The 22,955-nt window shown below is 41.5% G+C and overlaps 1 protein-coding gene across 2 annotated transcripts in view; it reads right to left on the reverse strand.

Moving 5' to 3' along the window:
* Positions 1 to 4,150: 4,150 nt before the first annotated feature.
* The window catches only part of ANKRD50 (ankyrin repeat domain 50), a 39,339-nt gene continuing 20,534 nt past the window's right edge, over positions 4,151 to 22,955 (reverse strand). The window contains exons 2-5 of one of the 2 annotated variants that reach the window (XM_031062006.1): positions 21,685 to 21,914; positions 9,352 to 12,899; positions 7,110 to 7,133; positions 4,151 to 6,523 (exon numbers count right to left, since the gene is read on the reverse strand). In XM_031062006.1, coding sequence (XP_030917866.1) covers positions 9,355 to 12,899; positions 21,685 to 21,914 — 3,775 coding nt within the window. In that variant the 3' untranslated portion in view covers positions 4,151 to 6,523; positions 7,110 to 7,133; positions 9,352 to 9,354. Of the gene's footprint in view, positions 7,134 to 9,351; positions 12,900 to 21,684; positions 21,915 to 22,955 lie in introns of both variants that reach the window. The other variant, XM_005427059.2, reaches the window with a different exon arrangement.

Consider the following 22,955-nt stretch of genomic DNA (forward strand, 5'->3'; position numbering starts at 1 on the left):
AGCTCGACACTACTTGGCACCTTCTAGTCACTGTCCATGTGATCTGTGAAAATCCCAGAGTTAAATGAAAACAGATTGAAAAGGCAAACACAGTCATTATTTCTGCAGAGAAAGCGCTTTATCCTGGGGATACGGCTTGGCAACCTGGGAGCTTAGGAAACACAGAGGGAGTACATCTGCTGCAGTAATGTTCCTTTTCACCTGGTTCCTGCCGTGCTGCACAGCGGCACTGCCGAGCAGCACCATGGAAATATGCTCCAGCACCTGTGCTCCCCTTTGTGCCCACTGTTAATCTGGAAAACACTCATTTTTGAGAGTGTGCATTCCCCATTACCAGCATCTGATGGCTTTGGCTAAGAGCTGGAGAGGTGGTGAATCAGTATTCAAGTTTGTTCATGTTGTTAATAAGGGAAGAATAACTCTGATTCTTGGGATTGTCTTGTCTCCATGCAAAAAGATCAACCAACTTCCCTACATGGATCTGGGGCACAGAAATGCTCCTTCTAGTTTGTTGCAAAACAGGTTTTCAGCAGATGCAAGGAAATCCTTATGCTTCAAATAGTATCTTCACTTTCTGCATTGTATAATGCTCGTATGAACTGCTCCACATTTACTGCAGACCAAATCCTTTTGGATATATACAGACCAGGTATCAATCTACCCACAGCTTAAAACTTGTGTTCAGTAGCTGACTGTCCAATGATCTTACCCTTAAAGAACAAATAGTATTTATAAATTACAGTGCACTTTTTCAATCTTAGCCACTTGTTCCTGGTTTAGTTAGCACTGATTGACACAGAAAATATTAATGATAAAAACATTGTCTCTGGGTTGGGAAATCCCAGAACTGCAAACAGCTAGAGAACATTCAGAGGAAATAAATCATTGAAAATTTACCCTGTTGTTGTACTTTTCTATTCACATCTGATAATGGTCATTGCTAATGCCAGATTGCAGGGCTGGATGAATTTCTGGTGTGTCCTGAAATGGCTGTTCTTAAATCCATCATCCCATCCTGGCAAAGAGGACAGACTTACCCTTTTTAGAAAATAGGCTGCATGTAAATGAGCCAGCAGTGTGAGCCAAAAAGCACTTTGGTATCAATTTAGGCACAGATTTTGCTACCTTTCCTCAGGTGAAGGGAATCACACTCTTCAAATACTGCTATGGAAGTGGATTGGAACTGCTGAAGTCTCGACCCCATGTAAATAAGAATGCCTGTGAATAATTGTTCATTAATTTCACATGTTAAAAAAAGTAATTAGCAAAAGCATTTCAAAACCAACTCCATCCAGTGCTCTTGTGGGAAACCTCAACACAAGCAGAGCGAATTAACCACGGTGCTACCAGGGCCAACATTGCAACAGAGTCAGAGCAAATGTGCTTCTGCCTCGCTCTGGGTCTGCAGTGAACAGCTCTGCAGCCAAATGAGGACTCTTAATTATGCACCCTCTAATCATCTCAAGATTTGCTTTAGCAGTGAAGTTTTTAGACATGGCAAAGAGTGAGCTGCATTTTGAAGGCTTCAGAGATGACGTGACCCTTTCCTCCCTGCTTTCTTCTCATGTAACTAAACCTTATACATCAGTGGTCCAGGTGCTTTTTGCTCCTGCTTGGAGAAGTCCAGATGGAAGGGAGAGTATGCAACTACTCAGCTTCTGAAAAACTTCTCAGCTTTGAGCACTGTGCCTGTAGAAGGATCTTGTCTCTCCACACCATGAATACCATCAAATGACAGCCTTCAGAAGCAGGCATCCCCATCAATTCGTCAGCAGGCTGACAGCTAAACAGGGCACAGGGGAGATGTGAAACATTAGCACAGACAGAAACATTCAGCCTGCTTTATCTCCCCTTCAATTCAGAGTGCTACATTAGCAGAAAACTGGCACCAGGACACAAAGGCTTGGATGCACGCTCAGTACTGCCTCTCACAGAGCTCTCACCTGTCAACAAGGTTCCTGGATAAGCCTGTTTTTTTTTTCTATTTATATTTTTTTTCTGAAAGCTCTGATTGGAGTAGGAAAAGTGAGCACAGCTCCAGAGACAGCTTGGCAGGCTGTCCCCCTGTGCCACGCTGCTCAGCACGGGCCAGATGCAGCGAGATGGTCTCTGGTCCCCAGCCCGAGCAGGCAGGAATCTGCTGGCAGAGCAGCCTCCAGAGTGGAGCTGAGTGCTCTCCCACAGCTCCAGCAGCCAGCCAGGAGCTGGAGCTGGCAGCACCCAGCTGCATGGACAGCCTCCAGCAAGCTGCACTGCAAATGCACAAAAAGCAACTAAAAAAAGCAACAGGAAAAAAAAAAGAAAAAGAGAAAAAAAGCAGGAGATGAGTTAATGCCAGACAACAGGTTATTCAAGGCAGCAGAATTGCCTAATGCTGGGAGAGGCCCAGGGGCTTTTCCTGACGTTGTTTTGAGCCTGTTCAGTGACTGACAGAGCAAATGCATCCTCATCTCAGTATTTCTCCTGTGTTTTCTGTGAAGCACTTCGGGATTTACTGGCGAATAGTAACACCTTTAGTGAGAGCAACAGAACTATCACACTATTGTTAAAGCTGGAGCAAGACTGGAGGGCTTTATTCTTGGGGAAAACACAATGTGAACCAGATAGCCAGCATAATGGAAAATGACAGAATAAATCATAATAAAGGTCCACTCTGTCATTTATGGATAAAGTTTTGAGTTTTAAAGTCTCTCTCTGAGATTGCCTAATGTTCACCAAGACATAACCAACACACAATAGCTCTGCTCACAGCCTTAACTCTAAGAGGAGGGAATTTTATTACTTATCTTAATATTTTGAAACAACTTTTTCCCTAGGAGATGCAGGCTTAAAAGCTGTTACATTAAAAAATGTAACATTGGGGAAAATAAAAAACCAAAACCAACAACCAGACCCCAATGCCTTATTCTGTCCCCACAACCAGCAAATTACATTTTAATTCTAAAGGTCAATCTGTTTATACTATCTACATACACATTTGGACTCTTTTGCCAATTGGATATGGAGTCCCATACCCTGTTTCTGTGACTCTTTGTAGCACAAGATGATTAGGATTTAGATCAAGGCCAAACTCTCATTGCTGTCTCTCCAAGGGCCTCCAACTGAAAGGCTTTAGTTTGCTCTGCCAAACAATCTCAGCTTTCTTGTGGAAAATACATGTAACACACAAGCCAAATTGTAGCAGGGATCTCACAGAGGAGGTGAAGCATTATTTAATGGGATTGTGTATATTCCATAGAATAAGAGATTTAAAACAGGTGTTGAGTAATTTTATTTAAATATTATTACAGTGCTTATCTGAAGAAAATGTCTGTCTCTGGGACATAATAAAACTTATTCAAAGATTAATTAAGTGAAAATTCTTTGCTTCAATAAAAAATAGCCACTGAATTAAAGCATCTCATACTTTGTTGTTTCAGACTGAAAACTTAACAAAAGAGGGTCAATAATTGCAGTGAGAAACAAGAGAAATCCACAGAAAACAAGTCAGCAGATAATGACAATTTTGCCATTCACCTAATCTCAGGAATCAGTTGAGCTGTGTGTACCAGCTGCTGGGATCTGTGTGAACCAGAATACCTGGGGGAGAAACCTGAAGCATCATTTGCAGAAAGCACAGCCAAACTCCTCCTGCACACTCAAAAACCCTCTGCAGAGAAATCATGGTGGCTCTATGATCTGAAGAAGTGAGACAAGATCACAAAGGGTATTATTATTGCAAGGACTAGAAAACTTCTCTCCCCTACCTTTTCTAATAACACATTCAAGAAAAATGAGTAGCCACCATCAGTGAGAGAGCTTTTGCTTAAGCTGAACATACTGTAGAGAAACACTCATCAAGGCAATAATTAACAAAACCCATTTGAACTTGTTAAGAACTTACAGCAACTGAAATAGTTAATTTATTGGCCCTTGTGGTATTTACAGTATATAATGGTCACTTTAAAGAGAAGGACATGCAGCAAATCTTCTCCTGCATATGCTCAAAGCCACAGGAATTAATGCCAGGGTCTGAGGTTGGCTAGCCTGGGCTGCTTACTGGAAACACACATCACGCTTCATTTAGTACTACATGAAAGTTAATCAAGTTTAATAACCTTTTCCTGAAATGTCCCAGGAAATGAGGTAGAAAAATTAAAACAGTTAGATGTCTGCTGAAAAGCAAATATATTTATTATGCACTTTAATATACACAGGGATTTTCGCTTAATATAATACAAGGAATAAAATAAAAATTTTACAATGTGAAATTCATTCAATGTACATTAAAGGCTATTTACAACCCACTCCAGGAAAAAACAGTCTATCTGCAAACCAAGTTAACTGAGGAGTTCAGATGGGGAATATTAAGCATAACAGACATTTGCATAGCAGAGTAACTGAGGAGGGAAAACACCTTTTTAGTTTTAAAGAAATGGTAATGTTTTCAATACTGATCACAGAGAAGACAAAAATGCATCAATTGTGCCTCGGTATCTCTTAATGCATTTCTCTCCAGATGAGTTTTTCCACATGCACACAGTATTGATATCCATGTCCACAAAACAGTCTTTTTCCCCAGCTCTCCCATCAAGGATTTTGGATGTCTTGTGGAGATGACCTTGGAAGGACCAGCGAAATGGGATGAAGAGAAACAGGATTCCTGTTTTATTCAGGTTTTTTGGGTGGTGAGAACTGCTGCCCTGGCAGAAGGAGCTGTGCTGAGTCACAGCTGCACCTCCCTGCTCACCTCCACTCCATTTACAGATGGGAAAGGGCAGGGCAGAGGGAACAACTGGGGAACAGCAACTTTGCTTGGCACACAAACCCCTCACAAATGGTGATGCTAAAAATCACACGCAACAGCAATGTGGAATTACACAGACCATCTGAGAAAATAGATGATTTAAAGCAATTCATGCCCCGTTCCAAAGGGATATTCAAATGTGGCAGAATTGTCATTCTGAAAACATTTTTGACAGGTCTACTTTCTGCTCATTTCGAGAGAGGGCTTCCCCAGTGACTGTTTCAAATGTAAATACTATTCACACAAAACCCACCAGACTATCTGTAAGTTGTGGCCCCTTGTGAAATTGGCCATATTTTTACCTCTGTCCACAAGGTGCAACTAATAACAACACAATAAAATTAAATAAATATAATCCCAATGACAGTCAAGGTCAGTAGAAAAAATGTTGGCATTCAGGGATCCCTTTCCACAGAACAAAACATACATCTAATCACTAAGGAAAGTCGTATTCTTGCACAGTATTGCAAATGTACTGCTCTTGAGGTTTGGAACAAGTTTGCTGAGAACATTTTGGTACTTTCTCTTTTCTAAACCACTAACCCTCTTAAGGCCATTCTGCCAGACTCCTGTTATGTTTATTTTATAATTGTCCCACGGGGACAAGAAATTCAATACATGAAACATTCAGAATCATCCATATTGCCGTGTGTCAGCTTCTAACATCTAATTTTACTATATGCTGAATGCCTGACTATAAAAGATTCTTTTTTGACATTTAGGAAAAAGCATGTAAGAATGGAGGTGCAAGATTTAAAAGCAAAAAGTATTCTGATGACAGTTGATCATAATAACCAGACATGGAGCCCTTCAGTGCCTCAAAATATGCACTACATCTACATCCAGGGGCCATTCATCAAAGTTTAAGGATCTAATTATCCATCTACGAAAAATAACCTCAGCTCTCCATCATCTTATTTCTGGAATGATCAGAATTAGAGTATGAAAAAGATGAAACCCAAGCCTTTAGAACAAACACTTGCATACAAAAATAGGCTTATTTTCTAAAGAGCAAGGCTGTGTAATGGTGAATATAGCAGAATATAGCTTGCATTTGTAGGAGAAAAGAACCCACTTGTTTCACTTTATGACTTGCAGAACTGTGCAAGTAAGATGTGCACATTCAAGGGGAAAACTCTCACTGCTCACTTTCACAACAATGACCTTGACTTTGCTCTCTCTCACACCAGTAAAATACCTCTGCTGTAAGAGCAGGAAACCAGCTTTCCACTATCCATGGCTGGGCTGATTCACCGTGCTCCAGGTACAGAGACACGCTGGCTCTACCTAATCCCCGTGAAGCAGTAACCACATTCATACAAGTTTGTGCTTTAAGGAGTTATTGTCTCAGGACAGGGCTACCTCAGCCACCTCTGTACTCCCCAGGCAACGCTGCCGCTGTGCTTTTCCACTGCACTCCTGCTGGGTATTCTCTCAGCCTCGCTCACAAAGGGGCTGTATTTTCCAGGGTTTGCTTTACTGACATTCCCAAAAATAGTCCTTTACCTTGGAAAAGAGAAAGAGCTGTTTCTAATGTATAGAGATATACAAGAAAGCAGGATCAGACCTTTTAGCACCTCAGACATACCCATATTAGTTACCTCATCACTGTAGCAATAACAGAGCCTATTGAAGCACCAAGTGTCCAAAATTTGCCTATTGCTTTCAGTGGTCCCAGTCTGCCATCCAGATTTGGTGCTGTAGTACCAGAGAGTAGATTTCTGCCTCTTAAAAATCCCAATGACACTGCAGGTGGTTGCAGTCCAACTTCATTGCCACCACTGAACAGCAATTACACAGACAGAACACACAAGTACAGTATTTATAAAATACTGTTACAAGACTTGTAATTCTGGAGGGAACCTTTTGAAGTACACGGGGAACTGACAATACATGACAACAATGCAAATGTGACAAACTCGTTGCTTGTTTTCTTTAGCCACAGAAAAATAAATACAAAAAAAGCACTGCCTTTTCCATAACACAGTTCACTGTGGCACATGCACCTCTACCAAGCGATCTGGAATAGGAAATCAGGATTCCTGGTTCTTACCATTTTCAGCTGTGCTCAGGGAAATACAGCATATATCTTTCTGCAATTAAAAAAAGTGCTCATTCTGTGTATTAAATACAAAGTACACAAAATAAAATTTCGAAGCACAGAGGGTTATACTGAGAAGGCAGCCTGAAAATGTAGGCACGTTACAGTAATTAAGGTAACTGAACTGTAGGAATCACATTCTTGAATTTCTAGGTGGACTAAACAAGCACTGTTTGCTTTCATCCCAGCCAGCTGATAAATCATCGGGAGCAGAAGCGCTTCTGTTCACAGCATCATGGAATGGGCCTGGAAGCACAAAATAAAACCACTGAGCTTTGAAATAGTCTGTAACACAAACAGCACTGTCAGAAATGGAGCTGTATCATCCCTAATTAAAGTCAAAAGCACACAGCAACAACCTGATGAGGAAAAGTGCTTCCTGCCTAACCCCAGTCCTGTGATTGATTCCCTGTGAGCTCTGCCAACCCAAGCTCCTACAAAGTCCCCACAACAGGAGAGCTTCCTGGAAAGGCTGGGAAGCAGCAGCCAGGAAAGAAAAGCCATTCCTGTGGTGCTCCCATGGAGTATTTCTGATGTGATTCCCCACAGGTGACTCATTTATCCACCAGTCAGGGAAATTACCCATTTTTCTGCTTCAGATTTAGCAAAAGAGGAGGTAAATTACAGCCTGTGCCAAGCAATTCATAATCCACACAGAATTGTTCTAAACTCCCATCTTTAAAGTGGAAAGTGTTAAGAGAAAAGCAAAAGGAACCATTTGGTTATCCACACCTCATTTTTTAGCCGTTTGCAAAACCAAGAACTTCCCTGAGAGAAACCCTGAATTTTCAGTAACACATCATTTGTTCCAGACAAAGCAAAGCCAAATTTTAGTATGATATGTGGAATGTTCAGATTTCTTTATATGCTGACTATATTTTAAAATAAAGGAAGATAGAAAAATTCACCCAAACCAGTCTTTTGATGACAGATCAGGTCAGATGAACACATTCTACATCAGAACCATGCAACGGATTTACAATAAAGTATAACATGAAAGCAAGCAGTGAACATCAGGCGGAGGCACGTAAGAGTTAGGAAATACAATCCTTAATTACACGTTTTAAAGTTTTACAGAAGCAGGAAAAATTACAAATAAATTCTAATCCTGTTTGGGCATGATATACTACTGTGGGAATCTGAAGTCCTTGTAACTTTTATGAAGATTTAAGGACTTTTCTGTCCCACCTGATGATTCCTCTCTATGCCTGTTCCTGCTGTCCTGCCCCACAGCTCATCTGACCCTTTGGTAAAATTTGCATTTTACAATGTGCAGGCTCTAGTGCAGATGTTTCTGAAACACTGTATTGCTTCAAACATTTTAATTGAACCAAATGCCAGCCCAACAGGGTCCTGCACAATATTCTAGAGCTCTGCAATTCTCCAGGGACCTCAGCTGTGTCTACAGATAAATTCCATTAAAATCAGTTTCCAGGACATTTTGGGAAAATGTCTATTTATGTGTTTTTGACAGCTGAAGACCTTCCATGTATGGATTCTGCACCACCTGCAAGTGTCCTAGAAACACTCTGTCTCTGATGACCTGCAGCAGAACTGAGTCAGAACTGGCAAGAACATTCTTGTTCTAAGGAGCAGCAGCCTGAGCTGTCCAAAATGCTGCATTCACACACAAAAAAATGCTTTCAAAAATAAATGAGCAAGCAATAAGAGATGGGCAAACCTCTTATTCTGCGTCTCCGAAATTCCAATAGAAAACATATTAACACATTCCAAATATCCTAAAAAACATATGCCTCAACAGTTCTATTTATCTCCCTCTTCCTATTTTAGCTGACTCACTGACAATTCATGTCTGAAAAAGAAACTTATAATTATTTTTCAGCTTAAAATTCAGTACTGGAGAGAAGGTGAGATATCTAAATGACCTCCACTGATTAAGAACAACAGAATGGTCAGAAAATTGGTACCATAACATAGATTACAATCTTACACTAAGAAAAGCCACCTCTTTTATGGGAGGACTACCTTTACAGTAACAGAAATATAAAATCAAAGCTTTAGAATAGTATTTTATACTTATGCTTTGTCCTTGAAATCCACATTCAGAGAAATGGTTGCCCATAACTTATAAGAACCTTCAGAAACTTTCTGAGGAGCAATTTTGTAAATAATGAAATAAAGACTGTATCTGAAAATATAAAGAACTGAAATTCTCATCTGTCCTTACATGTGAAAATCAAATTCCAAATCAGTGCTATGTGAAACTCACTTATCAAAGACAGTGGGGCACAATTTGAGCAACTGAATTCAACAGACAACATGACAGTGATCCAATTCCTCCATGGCTGCTGCTTTTAAATGACAGCGAAGGAAATACTTGACAAGTAAAGATTTTAACATCCATCACGTAAGCAATTATGATAGTAAATGATAATAAAATGTAATTTTAGCACATTTTAAATGAAATGCAGGCGTTTGGTTCCTTTATGACTGGGTAAGTTACCTTTTACAATGGTGTTTCCTTCTTGTAGTTGAAGCTTGGGTCGCTACCTTCAATCTGAAGTTTTAAGGCTTGCTTAAGGCTGAGTTCTGTCTCTGCGGGGGGATAGCCTTCCAACACATCCTGATGCCCTCTGTCCTGCACTGTTCGTGGGACAGAAACCCTGCCAAGAAAAACCTGATTGCTCTGAAGATGGTAATTTGGATTTGTCATAATGCCATTTCTCTTCTTCTGCTCCCCACTCTGTTGGTGAATCAGGAACTGCTGCTGAGATCGACCAACTTCTTGCTGAGCTGGAGGGACCAAAATCTTGCACTGTGGCTCTGGAGGCATTGATTTCAGTGGCATGCTTGTGCCAGACTTGGCAATAGGTACTCGTTTATCAAACTGAGTCATTTCATACTCTAGCACTTTGGGTTGGGAGGAACTACTCTGCTTCATTTTTTTTCCAGCTGACCCAGACTTGCTGGAGTTGTCTGTTTTGCCCCCTTTGTTCGCTTTAGTTGATTTCAAGCTAGGTTTCACTTGGCTCCATTCAAACTCGCTGCTGGGTGAATTGTGATTTTGACTCAGGGAATGAGTTGTGGAAGAAGGGGAGACAATGGACTGCCTGCTTCTGCTGCGTGGCAGGGAATGCTGCTGGATTTGTTCTGTGAAGGACAGGCTGTGGAAACTATCGATGGGCACCGTCTGAGCGGTGGCCGTCGAGGACGTGGTGCGGAGAGAGGAATTTTTGGAGCTTTTCAGGGAATTATTTGATAAAGATGACTTCTGACGGTCAACCGTAGAATCGGGAGACTCCGAAGGAGAACTGAAGGCGTGTGCAGGCCCATTGGATAATCCCCTCATCCCAGACTGCATGTCTCCTCCAGTACTCCCTGAACTATTGGACTTCATGGTTAAGGACTGCATTTTAGAGGAGACTGATTGTAAGGGCTTCTGCTCCATTGTGTGGACTGGAGATGGAGTACAACCATTCAGAGTCGATGCACCATATTTTTCCAGTAATTTGATGATCTGGGAGTGTCCATTTTTGGCTGCAACCCGCATAGCAGTGCGCCCAAATTGGTCAGCGTGATTGGGGTCAGCACCATGCTCCAGTAATATCTGGACAACGTCAATGTGCCCCTCTTGGGCTGCAATGCAGAGTCCAGTAGCACCTTGATTACAAGTGTGGTCAACCAGAGCGCCATGCTCGATGAGAAGCTGCACGACCTTCACGTGGCCTTGCCATGCAGCAGACTGCAAAGCAGATCTCTTCTCGTTGTCTGCAGCGTTCACGTCAGCGTGGTATGTTATCAGCACCTGCACCATCTCCAAATGGCCCTGCCAGCAGGAAACATGGAGTGCTGTTCTTCCTTCAGCATCGCTGGCTTCGACGTTTGCACCATTTTCTAAAAAATACTCAGCCATTGTAAGCTGGTTTTCTAATGCTAGGATATAAAGTGTCGGCCGGCCATCAGCATCTTTGTAGTTCACATCCGCTCCGTGGCTGAGCAGGAGCTCAACTATATCTCTGTGACCTTCTAAGGCAGCAACCCGGAGAGCGTTTCTCCCATCATAGCCTCTCTGATCAATGTTGGATTTATTTTCCAGTAACATCTGCACACAATCATAGTGACCTTCCTGTGCAGCTAATATGAAAGGTATCCGTCCATCATTATCAATTTCATTTGTTCTAGCACCTTGTTCTATAAGAGCTTCACAGATCAACCTGTGACCTTCAAAAGCTGCCATGTGCAAAGGTGTCCAGCCTGCATCGTCTCTGTGATTTTCATCTAGCCCCCTGTCCAGCAGAGTCCGTACTACCTCAACATTGCCCTGCGCAGATGCTATGCTCAGGACTGTTCTACCTTCACTGTCAATGCTGTCAACAGCTGCACCCCAAAACAAGAGAGTATTCACCACTGAGGCGTGGCCCATGGAGGCTGCTGCCAGAAGCGGCGTCCGGCCGTTGTTGTCCGTGTGATCAACGTCAGCTCCTCCTTCCAGGAGCAGATCAACCACATCCACGTGTCCTTCGTAGGCGGCCACCAGCAGCGGAGTCATGCCATCCTTGTCGCAGTGGTCGACCTCAGCGCCGCGGTCGATCAGGAGGCTGACCACCGAGGCGTGGCCCTTGCTGGCTGGCACGCAGAGCGCGGCCACGGACAGCGCCGTCCTCCCGTCCACGTCCTCATGGTTCACCTCCGCGCCGTGGTCCAGCAGGTGCTCCACAATCTCCTTGTGCCCCATGTACGCAGCCGCGATCAGAGCCGTCCTGCCCTCATTGTCAGCTTTATTCACCTCAGCCCCATGCTGGAGCAGGTTCAGCACGATGTCCTCGTGCCCGCCCCACGCGGCCGCCCTCAGTGCCGTCCGGCTGTCGGCGTCAGCGCAGTCCACCTTGACCCCGGCGTAGAGGAGCGCGGACACCACCTCCGTGTGCCCTCCCCAGGCGGCCGAGCGCAGCGCCGTCCAGCCGTCGTGATCCGTGTGGTTGACGTTGGCCCCGCAGCCGATGAGGCAGTTGACCACCTTGGTGTGGCCCTGCCGGGAAGCCAAGGTCAGCGCCGTCTGCCCGTGGGCATCTTCAATCTCCAGGTCTGCCCCCCTCGACACCAGCAGGTTGACCACGTCAAGGTTGCCGCTGTAGGCCGCGTTGGCCAGCAGCGTTCTCCCGTTGGAATCGCACTGGTTCACGGATGCGCCGTTGTCCAACAAGGTGCGGATGGAGTCCTCCCTCTCCAGGGCCTGCCGGACGATGCAAGACGTGCGGTCGTCTTCGCTGTTGACGTGAGCACCGGCCTTCACCAGCAGCTGTAGCACCTCTTGCTCTTTAGGAATTAAGGTTGACAGGGAGTCTTTGACAGGTGTGCCATTCCAGATCATCCACAAAGCCAGCTCTGAAGTCTCCAACTGTAAATTAGAATTAATGAGATGCAATGCAAACTCTTGAGCTTCTAACGGCGTTAAATCCTTTGCCCGGCAGGTGTAACTCATGGCCAGCATTCTGTGTCCCTCTGCGGCGTTACACAAGTATTTCTGTGTGCAGTGCTTCACATCCAGCAACCACTCTGCAAAACTGTAATGAAACAAGATTTTTGTATTTCCAAGGCCATCGATAAGGACTTTGGACAGGACATCCAATTTGCGTTGAAAGTCCTCCATCGTCATCGTCATGTTTTTGGTCCACACCGCGTTATACAATTCTGTGGTGGTCAAGGGCCTGCAGGCTGCAAGAATTACATTAAGGATGGGCTGGACCTTTGCAAACTGTTTTCTCACAAAAAGTCTCTGGCAGAGCCAAAGGTAGAGGCCATTTAATGTTCCTGGAATATCACGGATCTCCCGCAACATGATAAAATTCTCCACAACTCCATCTAGGACACGCTCCAGATACAAAAAGCAGCCGCTGCTTTTGATGTGAAGCTGATTCAGCATTTCTGCTGTTTCCTTTGTGAGGTGTTGTCTCAGGGCTTCTTCCTGGTCCAAACGATGCAGAATATACTGCTGCACATCTTTCACAATGTAAGCCTTTCGGAGGTCATCCAGACTTATTTTTCGAAAACCTGTTGAGAGGAGAGAAAGTTGTAATTATTTCTGATCCAGCTGTGCTTAACTCAATGTTGAAAGAAGAGTAAATAAAAGCCAAGACATTTTTGGGTGGGGAACACCCACAGTAAAATATTTTCCCCTGTAAACACAGTGAATATAAATTAATTATAATAGCAGAAAACTTTGATAATTAGATGCACTGTTATCATCTATTATAAGAAAAAATAGGTGCTATTACCAAAAATAATATTGAAAATCACTCCGAATTAGGCATTGTGTGTCTGCCTTGGACAATACTAAACACCTAAGCAAAACCATCAAAACTGTACCTGAAATAAGATTATTAAGTATTATTATATTATTAAAGGAGTAATCTCTTCTCCAGCTTGGTTAACAATGGAATTCTAAGTAATTTTCAGCTATTTAGCTTAAAACAATTATTATGTTTATTTAGTTACAGAAGAGGGTATTCACACCTGCTGCATATGCATGATTAAATGCATATAAATTACTAACTTGACCACCACAGCTTCTTTTAAAAGCTTTTATGAGACAGGAGAGACACTCAGAAATAGTTTTAAACATCTATAGACCTCTGCACATCGAAATTACCTACTTTTTGCAAATGAGGACTGAGTTCTAGATACACCCTCTGGTTCTCAGGTAGGTGACTCATTGTATAAAGACACAGGTTCTCTCATAGTTGTATCTCTGTTTTTCCAGCTGTTTACTCTTTAGAGGAAAAAGGGGCATTATTTCATACACACAGACTGTGTCTGTCCCCTCCCCACTCAAGGAAAGGGACACCATTCCCAGCAGCACGTGCAGGGAAGTTCCCTGCGCCGCCTTAGCGGCCACAGGACTCTCGGGAATGGGGCTGAGCCCAGGCAGAGCCGTGTGGATCCAGGGCTGCCTCTGGCATTTCAAACATTTGCTCTGGTAAGGCCAAGGTAAGCACTTGATGAGGACCTGCCCTCCCTGATTAATGACACACCGCGTGTTTGAACGCTGCCCTTGCGGAAGTTACGGGAAAACCACAGAGGTCACGGAGGCAGCAGCTCCAGTGACTGCATGTCAGGCCAGCACTGCACCTCACTTCTCCAGGGACAGCTTGTCAGCCCTTCCTTACAGCCAGCTCAGCTAGTCAGACACAAAACCAACTGCTCTTCAAACCAAAGCTAAGTTACTGATCTCTAAATTATACTGAAGGAAAAGCAACCATAGATCGATGTGTTCAATTCAATTCTAGCCCCATCTCCACAGAAAAAAATCATTTTAAGTGAGCCTCTGTAGGATGCTGCTTCTAGATCTATGTTTTTATTGTATTTAAACACACTGTGCATCAAACTGCTCAGTCTGTGAGGTTGTTCTGACAGCAAATTCAGGCTGGTAACAGAGCTGTGGTTTTTGCTGCCCAGTGGCTTCAGCAGAGGTTCTGAACATCCCATTAAGGTCACTCTGTTAATTGTTTAGTCTACATCAGCACTCTACAAACACCACAGATGAGAACAGAGAGGCCAACTATGGAAGTGTTACTAAAATATTTCTGCTTCCCTTAGTAATTATGGAAGCACCACAAACAGGACTGAACCAGTAGAATACCTAAAACAAAATCATGAAAGGAAATTAAATCACTGGAGAGGACACTATTGCACAGTCAGTTCAGAGGATAAGACTACACAAGCAAGATTGACTACTTGAAGATTTTTTAATCAAAAGGGAGAAACAAGAAATATTATTTTCTCCATTCCAGAGGCTTTTTTTTTTTTTTTTTTTTGGCTCTAAAAGGAAACACAGAAACAGCTTTATCCACTATAATGTGCCACAAATTCAAGTAATGTCCTTACCTGACCTGTAGGATGGCATAATTCATTGCTTTACTATGTATTTTATTAAAATATTCTGTATATAACTTTGAGAAGCCCTTAATTCTTGCACACAACCCAAATAAAAAACTTTGCTGAGTAAGAGCAGACAGTGCCCTGTGATTCTGCAGATCCCAAGCTCCCACTTGAAGCGAAAGGCTGTTTCTAGGTCAGGATCCTTCAGAAGACACAGAAGTGAAAAAATAACACTAAAGCCATTGCTTGGACCCACAGCCACATGCATCCACGGAGCTGTAATTAGGGACAAGTGTCCCTTTGCCTGGCTCATGTGTGCAGAGGGACCAGCTCTGGTTTGCTCAGTTTGGAGCAAACACAGCCACCCTGCTCCCTCACCTTCCCCTGAACTGCCCTGCTTTGCCTCACACAGATCTGTCCCTTTTTTCTTGGCTCAACAAGAACAGGCAGGGAGCTCTGCAAAATCATTCTCTATGTCTTTAGACCTAAGTGACCCTGCTCACAAAATCCCCAACCTCTCACATTAATCCCATGCCCACATCCTGCCTCCCAATATATACCTGCAAACGTAAGCTATTTTTATTTTTACATGGTTTGTTTTTTGAGTAGCGTACTTCATTTCCCGGCAAGGAGAAAACCCCCGACGGACTGGCACAACAGCAATCCTGAGATTTCAGCTGATGTTCAGTGTTGCCTGACTAATGATTTCACTTCACCTCCCCTGACTCCCAGCCTTCCCAGGAAAACTTGCAGTGATAACTGTTTAAGCGCCTCTGTCTCAGTCTCTGTATCTCTGCTTCAAAAAAAAAAAAGACTCTTGCCTGTCTTGCAAGAGTTCTTTGAAAAACAATTTTCATTTTGCTTCCCAAAATGGGTGGGAAAGCGAACAAAAAAAACCCCTAAGCCCTCCAAACAATAAAGTAAAAAAGGAAGGGTTTGTATGTTTGGCATTTGTTTTTTTCCCTTTAAATGATGTATCAGTGCCCAGAGAAGCTGAGGATGCTCCATCCCTGGAAGTGTTCAAGGCCAGGTTGGATGGGGCTTTGAATAACCTGGAAGGTGCCCCTGCCCACGGCAGGGGGTTGGAGTGAGATGATCTTTAAGGTCTCTTCCAACACAAAACATTCGAAGACAATCTGATTACTTTACTCCATACTAGAGCCAAAAACATTACCCTGATCTGTTCTTACCTGAGATAGACCAAGTATCTAAGCACTTCAGACAGGTAAATAAATTTCAGAAGGCTTCAGAGCAGTTTTAAACTATTTGATTTGCTATATGTTTATGGAAGCCAAAAATTGTTTTTCCCCCCCTTTTCTGCAGTATTTCCATACATTCTTTGCTAATGAGATCCTATATATTGTATCTGAAATTAAGCTTGGATAGCACGAAGCACACTACACTCATACAGACCTTCACACATCCCAGGGATGAAACACCCTTTAAGGGCTGAGATTAACAAACTGCCATTGTAACAGACTTTTGGACATGAAACAGGATGTTAATTTTAACCACTGCATCAGGCCATACTATAATAAGCAAATAATTCAAAAGAAGCCTTATAGATAGAACTGAATTTTTTAAAATCTGAATTTTTTGTTGCTAGCTTGAAGAAGGAAAACAAAGCTATGTCTTTTTCTCCCAAATATCTGCTTAAATGAAGTCATTTTACATTTCCAAACAAAGCTCCTGCAAACTTGCTTTTCAACCCTGCTCCATACAATAAGTCACTTTCATGGACAAGAAGTACCAAAATATTAAGAGAAAGCTCATTTTGTTTCAGATGCATTCCCATGAACTACTTAAGCTCAGCAAAACAGAAGTTACAGTAGACAGAACTTGCAGTCCCACGACCCTGCTTCTTGCATTGTTAAAATTTTTCTTACAACACATCACTTTCAACCCAATGGGAGCTCCAATATGGATTGTTCTATTTTATTGCATTTCTGCCAGTTCTGTAAACAGATCTGTTCCAAATGTATTCTTTGGCAAGACCTAGGGCCATTCAAAAGGGGGGAAAAAGTATCTTGGTTATAAATACTTTTATAGCATGTCAACCTTTTCATACTTTAATAGTAAAAAAGCTATTAACTAGCAAGTTTCAATACTTAAAATATCCTTCCACTTTCATATCTTTAAATGGATTTACATAAGCACATAACAGAAGTTTAAAATGCATTTTAATGTATCAAGCTGAATTGTAAGCTTTAGAGAAATCCAAATTATTACAAACATGGCAGTAATTTGGCATTAATAATTTATGCTGCTGATCTAAACACGTACTGAATTAGGTACTTCTGTGGCCATTTATGCACACCTGCTCAAAAAGAATAACTCATCCAGCAGAGTAAAGGGCACCTGGAGACTCAGGCAGCACACTTAGCTTTTAGTGCATTTGCAGTATATTGTGCATTACAAATTTCTCTGCCTCTTCTGCAGGTGCTACGAGACACCGAGGCTGAAATCTGCTGCTCTCACTGGTCCGTGTCACTGCACAGAAGTTTATTTAATTAGATCTACAGGTAACAGTCCATTTAAAACAATTTAGTCTTCCCTCTTTAATTACGAGGCAATTAAACTCCGAGTTCACACACAACTTTTTACAAGGAAATATGAAATTCCCTAGTACAATGCTTTCAAAGTGGTAATGAAAAGAAAGGACACAGTAATTAAAAGCTCCCTATACTTTCCCAAGCATTCTAAAGAATTTTTCTTTCCAAACCCCAAATCTAAACAAGAAATAAACTTTTTCAAAGCTTCAATATTATAAAAGTAAATTTTACAACCACATAAATATACAGTTTATCTTTTACAGTAAGAATCCAACTCCCATAAAGACTTCAAAGAAATATGAAATCATCCAAATAAATTCCAACCTACAATGAAAAATTAGAGGACAACTTAGATTTTTTATTTTGGAAGCAATCTCTCCTGAAGTAGTCTCATGCCATTTATTTTCTGGAATGGCAGAAAGGCTCAGCTTCAAACCTGGCAACTGATTTACTTTGGGGATTCAGCAACAGAATTACCTTGGTAGCTCTAATCACCAAACAGTGAGGTTTCTGAGAGAAGCTGCACTGTGATTTTTTTACTGTGTTTCTCTAAAATTTTGACATTTTCGCTTATTTTTTGATTTTTTTTGGAAAGGCTGTAAGGAAAACAACCCTCCACATCTATTCAGACATTTCAACAGCAGAAACATGAGAAAAACATGTTCCTGAGATTTCCAATCAAGAACAAATTCAGATAAATACCAACTCCTAAAAGTTCCTGTCTGTCTTGAACTGAATGACAAATAAAAGGATGAGTGAAAAATTGATGACATTGTCAGTTCCTGCCTATGGACAAGTGGGTGAATGGACCTTGAAAGTTGCCTCTGAGCCTAAACTGAACCCTTTCACCTCCACTTTCAGTTTTTTATTGAATTTTCCAGTATCTTTCTGGTATTTGCCATTAACTTCATGAGAACTATAGCTCCCTGAGATGTGACCCTGCACAGGTTGTGCTGCCTCATGCATGAGAAGGAATTCTTCAGAAGAATGTCAGTGTTGAACTGAGGGGTATAATCAAGCCACATGCCACAGATACTTGATTAATGTGTTTAGCAAAAAAATGAAGAAATTAGGTAAATGCCTATTAAAAAAGAAGCCTTTTAAAACCATTTGTATATATGCACTTTTTCCTATTTACCTTTATGCTGTTAATGAGAAATTATCTGCTGTTCACTCCAACTTCTCTATGTCAAATTGCCTGATTTTAAAATGCCACAAATTCTCCAACTACTATGAGGGATTTTCAAAACAGGTTTTGAAAAGCATGACTCCTGTGCTTTCAAGATTTAGTCTCATTTTAGAAGAAGCATTAGAATTAGCTCATTAGCTAAAAATGAAAAAAAAGTAATTCTTTTGTGGCACATTTTATGCTCTGTGCCACTTTCATGTTGGAAAGGCTGTGTTGATGTAGCTGCTTGAGTGCCCACACTTGGAGCGAAATGATAACAAACGATGATGTGGGAGGCAACGTGGATAACTATGGGTGCAAGACAAAATTGTTAAATTTAGGGGAAAAGTCATTAGGGAAAGCAAGCAGGCAGCACGTGGCAGCTGGTGACAGAGCCTATGAAGAGAAGGCAGTTATCTGTCCCTCTCCTTTTTTAACTCATTTGGCATTTGCTCACTGTGGAGGGTGACTACAGACTCAGCCAGGCATCATCTCACATTTGGTTCTTATTTCTGAGGTTGTCTCTGTAGCCACAAGAGGCAAAACTTTTTTTTTCCCTTTTTTTTTAAATTAATGAAAGCTGATAATCTGAGCAAGGGGGAAAAATCCGTAGCACATTGTGCTACTAGAGAATCTGGGAATAAAGAAGGGCCCAGAGCACAAGCTGCAGCAGATGCAAGCTCGGCTATTCAGTTTTCATAAATAAGTTGCCACCAGAAGTGAAAGAACAAAGAGGACCAGAACAAACACCCCTCCTCTCCTTTTCTCATTCTTAAGAGTGCTAGGGATGATTATTCACCACTGGCAGCCTCAGGATGACAGTGGGTGAGAAAGACTGGACTCTCTCTTCCATGTCATCACTATTTTTGGCTCAGGAGCTGCTTGCACAACTCCCATCTGTACTGCACACCCAAAAAAGAGCATCATCAGGAGAAGGCCACTGCAGCAAGCCTGCTTCCAGTTATGGAGAACACTTTGCTGACATGAGAGCTAAACCTATTTGTCAGACAGATTCAGAAGAATTTTTCACTGAATGAAAATTGTAAGTGAAAACAGATACAAACTCACTGCAAACAAATTAATACTGGTCAATGTACATTTCATACCATACTCCAAAACTTTTTTAACAGAAAAAACCACAGATGGGACACATTTTCTTAATAAATTCTGAAAGGATCCCAATCTCTCTCACTAAGTCACAGTGCAACTGATTTTTATTTGGTCCAAATACTTATTGTTGATCTCCACTTCTGCCTGCCCACCAACTAAATATAAATAGCTTTAAAAATTGGCTCAGCTAAAAGTAAACGTTCAAATACCACAAAGGAGGGGAAGAGTTTGCCCCAGTAGAAGAGTGAATGTCAGTCAATCCTTTGCAGGCCAGAACCCAAAAAGCAATCCACGTTATTTGCAGTTTTACAACACCAAGTTGCACAGTTTCTGAAGTTAACAGAAGCTTCAGCCATGCTCCTCATAAATCCTTACTACACCTTCTGCAGACCTGAATATTGGCTGGTAACAGGAAAATCCTCCAACAGTGAATTAAATGGGCAGCCAGCACATTGCCTGTAATGGCACATTTTCCTTTCACAGTGGCTAAACCACAACTGCCTCCAAACAGACCCTAAAATTTCTTCTCAATTTATATCCAATTCTTTCTTTGCTGTACCTTTTCCACAGTGAAGATGGGATTATAGTATCACACACCAATTTCCTTTATGCTATTCATCAAGTCATACTCTGTGGAACTGAAAAATTAACTCACTGGAATTAAATTTATTTTAAAGGCATATCCATTAGTTCTGCTGATTTTTCCTGTCAGGAATTCCATCTGGAAATATACTTAAAAGACAACAGCAATTTTTTAGGGCTAGTCTGAAACACTGTATGATTCAATGGAAAGGAAATAGGACTGTTGTGAGAAAGTCTTGTCTGGTTTTTTGGCAATAACAACACATCTAATCAGCCAAAATCTGACAAAACTACTCCCATAGGAATGCCTGAAGGAACCCTGTGAAGCCACCCCTAAGTTTCTTTTAGTTGTCACATACTCCCAAATACCAGTCTTCATGTCTGCCTGTGATTAATACAGTACTTCATTCCAAAGTGCAATTATCCCATTGACCTTCTGCCACTGTGGCAATGAGCAAGCCTATGGGTCTAAGTTCTATAATCACATTTTTTGTCCTAATTGTGTCCTTAATACACACAGGCTTTATACATAGGCCTGGAATCCAGTCCAGATATTGCCTTTTATTAAATTTCAGAGAACTTCCAGTAACAATGTCATTACAGTGAAGAAATGTTCGCATGACACAGTAAAGCCTGGACAAAGAAGCTGTAAAAATTTTTTTTACTGTGCAACCTTTGCCAAAAGCACAGTCCAAGAATTCACATCTACATTGTTCCTCTCTCCAATTTCACCTTCAGAGATTATTACCCACTTTCTGCAAACATGGGGAGAGATTTTAATGCCAGATGAAAGGAAAACCTTCTGAGGCTGTAAGGAATGGGTGTATGCAGCTGAAATACTTCTGCAGTTACACATCACCTATGCTGTTTGAAGCTTCCTAAAATAAGCAAAGCAAGAGGAAAATCCAAGACACTGAAGAGAACGTGGATGCTTTGCAAAGATAAAATTTAACTCTAAAATGTTTGGATTTAAGCTTTCCACAGTCCTTGGGAAACAGGGATGTCACCATCATATTTTCTGAAAAATCCCTTCAGCCAGGATTTCTCTCCTGGGAAGCTGAGAAGCCTCAGAGAAAAGGAAAAGAATATTATCTCATTTGCTTCTCCTGTGTTTGGCTGCTTTGGAATGTGGTTGGAGATTGTTTATCCAACCTGTGAATTGTTGTGACTTAATGACCAATCATGGTCAGGCTGCATCGGGACTCCAGAGAGTCACGAGTTTTTCATTAATATCTTGTTAAGCCTTCTCTAAGTATCCTTTCTCTATTCCTTAGTATAGTTTTAGTAGAGCATTCTTTAATATAATATAATACCATAAAATAATAAATGAGCCTTCTAAGAACATGGAGTCAGAGTCATCATTTCCTTCCTGCCACGGGGGACCCCGAAAATACCACACAGGGATGTGTGTTTTATACAATTACTATTTTTGCTATTGTCATTTTTTTAGAACTAAGCATGCAGCAGTGCTTCCCACCATCCCCAGGGCTGGAAATGACAACATCCTAGGTACAGGTCCCAAACAATTCCCGTGCTCTGTGCTCACCTGTAAACATTTTTGTAACAGCTTTACTCTGCTTGCGGGCAGAACACAGGAGGAGCAGCCAGGGAGGGAAGAACTCGAAGTGGCTGGCTAAAATCTCTGCTATGGTCCCAGACAAACTTGTGGAAGTCTGTTCACCCTCAGAAACGTTACAGCCCTCGTCCACCGAGTCCACCAGCATGAAGAGGCTCTGCTGAGGGGGCTTCATTCCCAAGAGAGGCAGCAGAATGCACCTGGAAGAACACAGCACAAAATCGGTGTTTTAAATGCATTTAACAATACACTGACTGTCACAGGCATCCAGGACTAAGCTATGATCAACTTAAAATGAAAAGTTACTTTTTGAAAATAGCTACCATGCAAAATATTGAGGTAGACTAAACGAAAAGAAATACTTTGAACACGTAGGTAGTGATGTAGTTCTTGCTTAGGCACCATTATTTTTCATGAACTTCTAATTTATAACAATACTTTAAAATTATGTAATAGTGTTCAATTAGAAGACTTGGAAAAACATTGCTTCACTACGAAGCTACTTGGCCTGAAGCTTAAGAACTTCACTACTGTTGTCCCTGCCAAAGCTGTTGCTACTGCTTATCAGAAACCAATAGTGAACAATAGCTGGTCATGAAACAAAAATCTGAAAGACACATGAAATATCAAAGCTCAAAGAGTTCAAGCCAGAATGAATAACACTATTACAAAGAACAGAATTTCTGCCATACCTTCACAAATACAATGCAAATTAGTAGCAGACGGAGGCATTCGGTAGTGACTTTGATGTATTAGCTTTTATTTATATTGAAGTTGCCAAGCTCCTGTTACTGGGAAAGGATTATCTGCATCCTTGGGATGCAGCTCTAACAACACATCTGATTGTGTGGCTAAAAATTTCAAATTTGCATCTACTGTTGCTCTCTTTAGCAGGTGGTTCTTAAAAATATACCTCACTGCATTTACTTGTATCTTTAAATAGCACTACATAACCATCATGCATCTATTCAGTATTTCCACACTATGCTACTATTTTTTGGGAAACTTCATAGTGATTTAGGCCTGTGAGTTTCACTGACTAAATTATCTTTAAATACACTTGGCAAGTAAACTTTGACTTTATAGTATAAGGACTTGGAAAATGAAACGAGGTGAGAAAAATACATATCTGACAGTTTACTCTCTTGTAAATTTGCGGTTTGCACATGTCCAGAAGGCATACCCATCATAAGTATTTTTTGTTTTACTCAAGACCATAATAACCTTTTTTCATTTATTTT

The sequence above is a fragment of the Geospiza fortis genome, unplaced genomic scaffold, assembly GCF_000277835.1.
Source record: "Geospiza fortis unplaced genomic scaffold, GeoFor_1.0 scaffold636, whole genome shotgun sequence".
In the NCBI taxonomy this organism is placed as follows: domain Eukaryota; kingdom Metazoa; phylum Chordata; class Aves; order Passeriformes; family Thraupidae; genus Geospiza; species Geospiza fortis.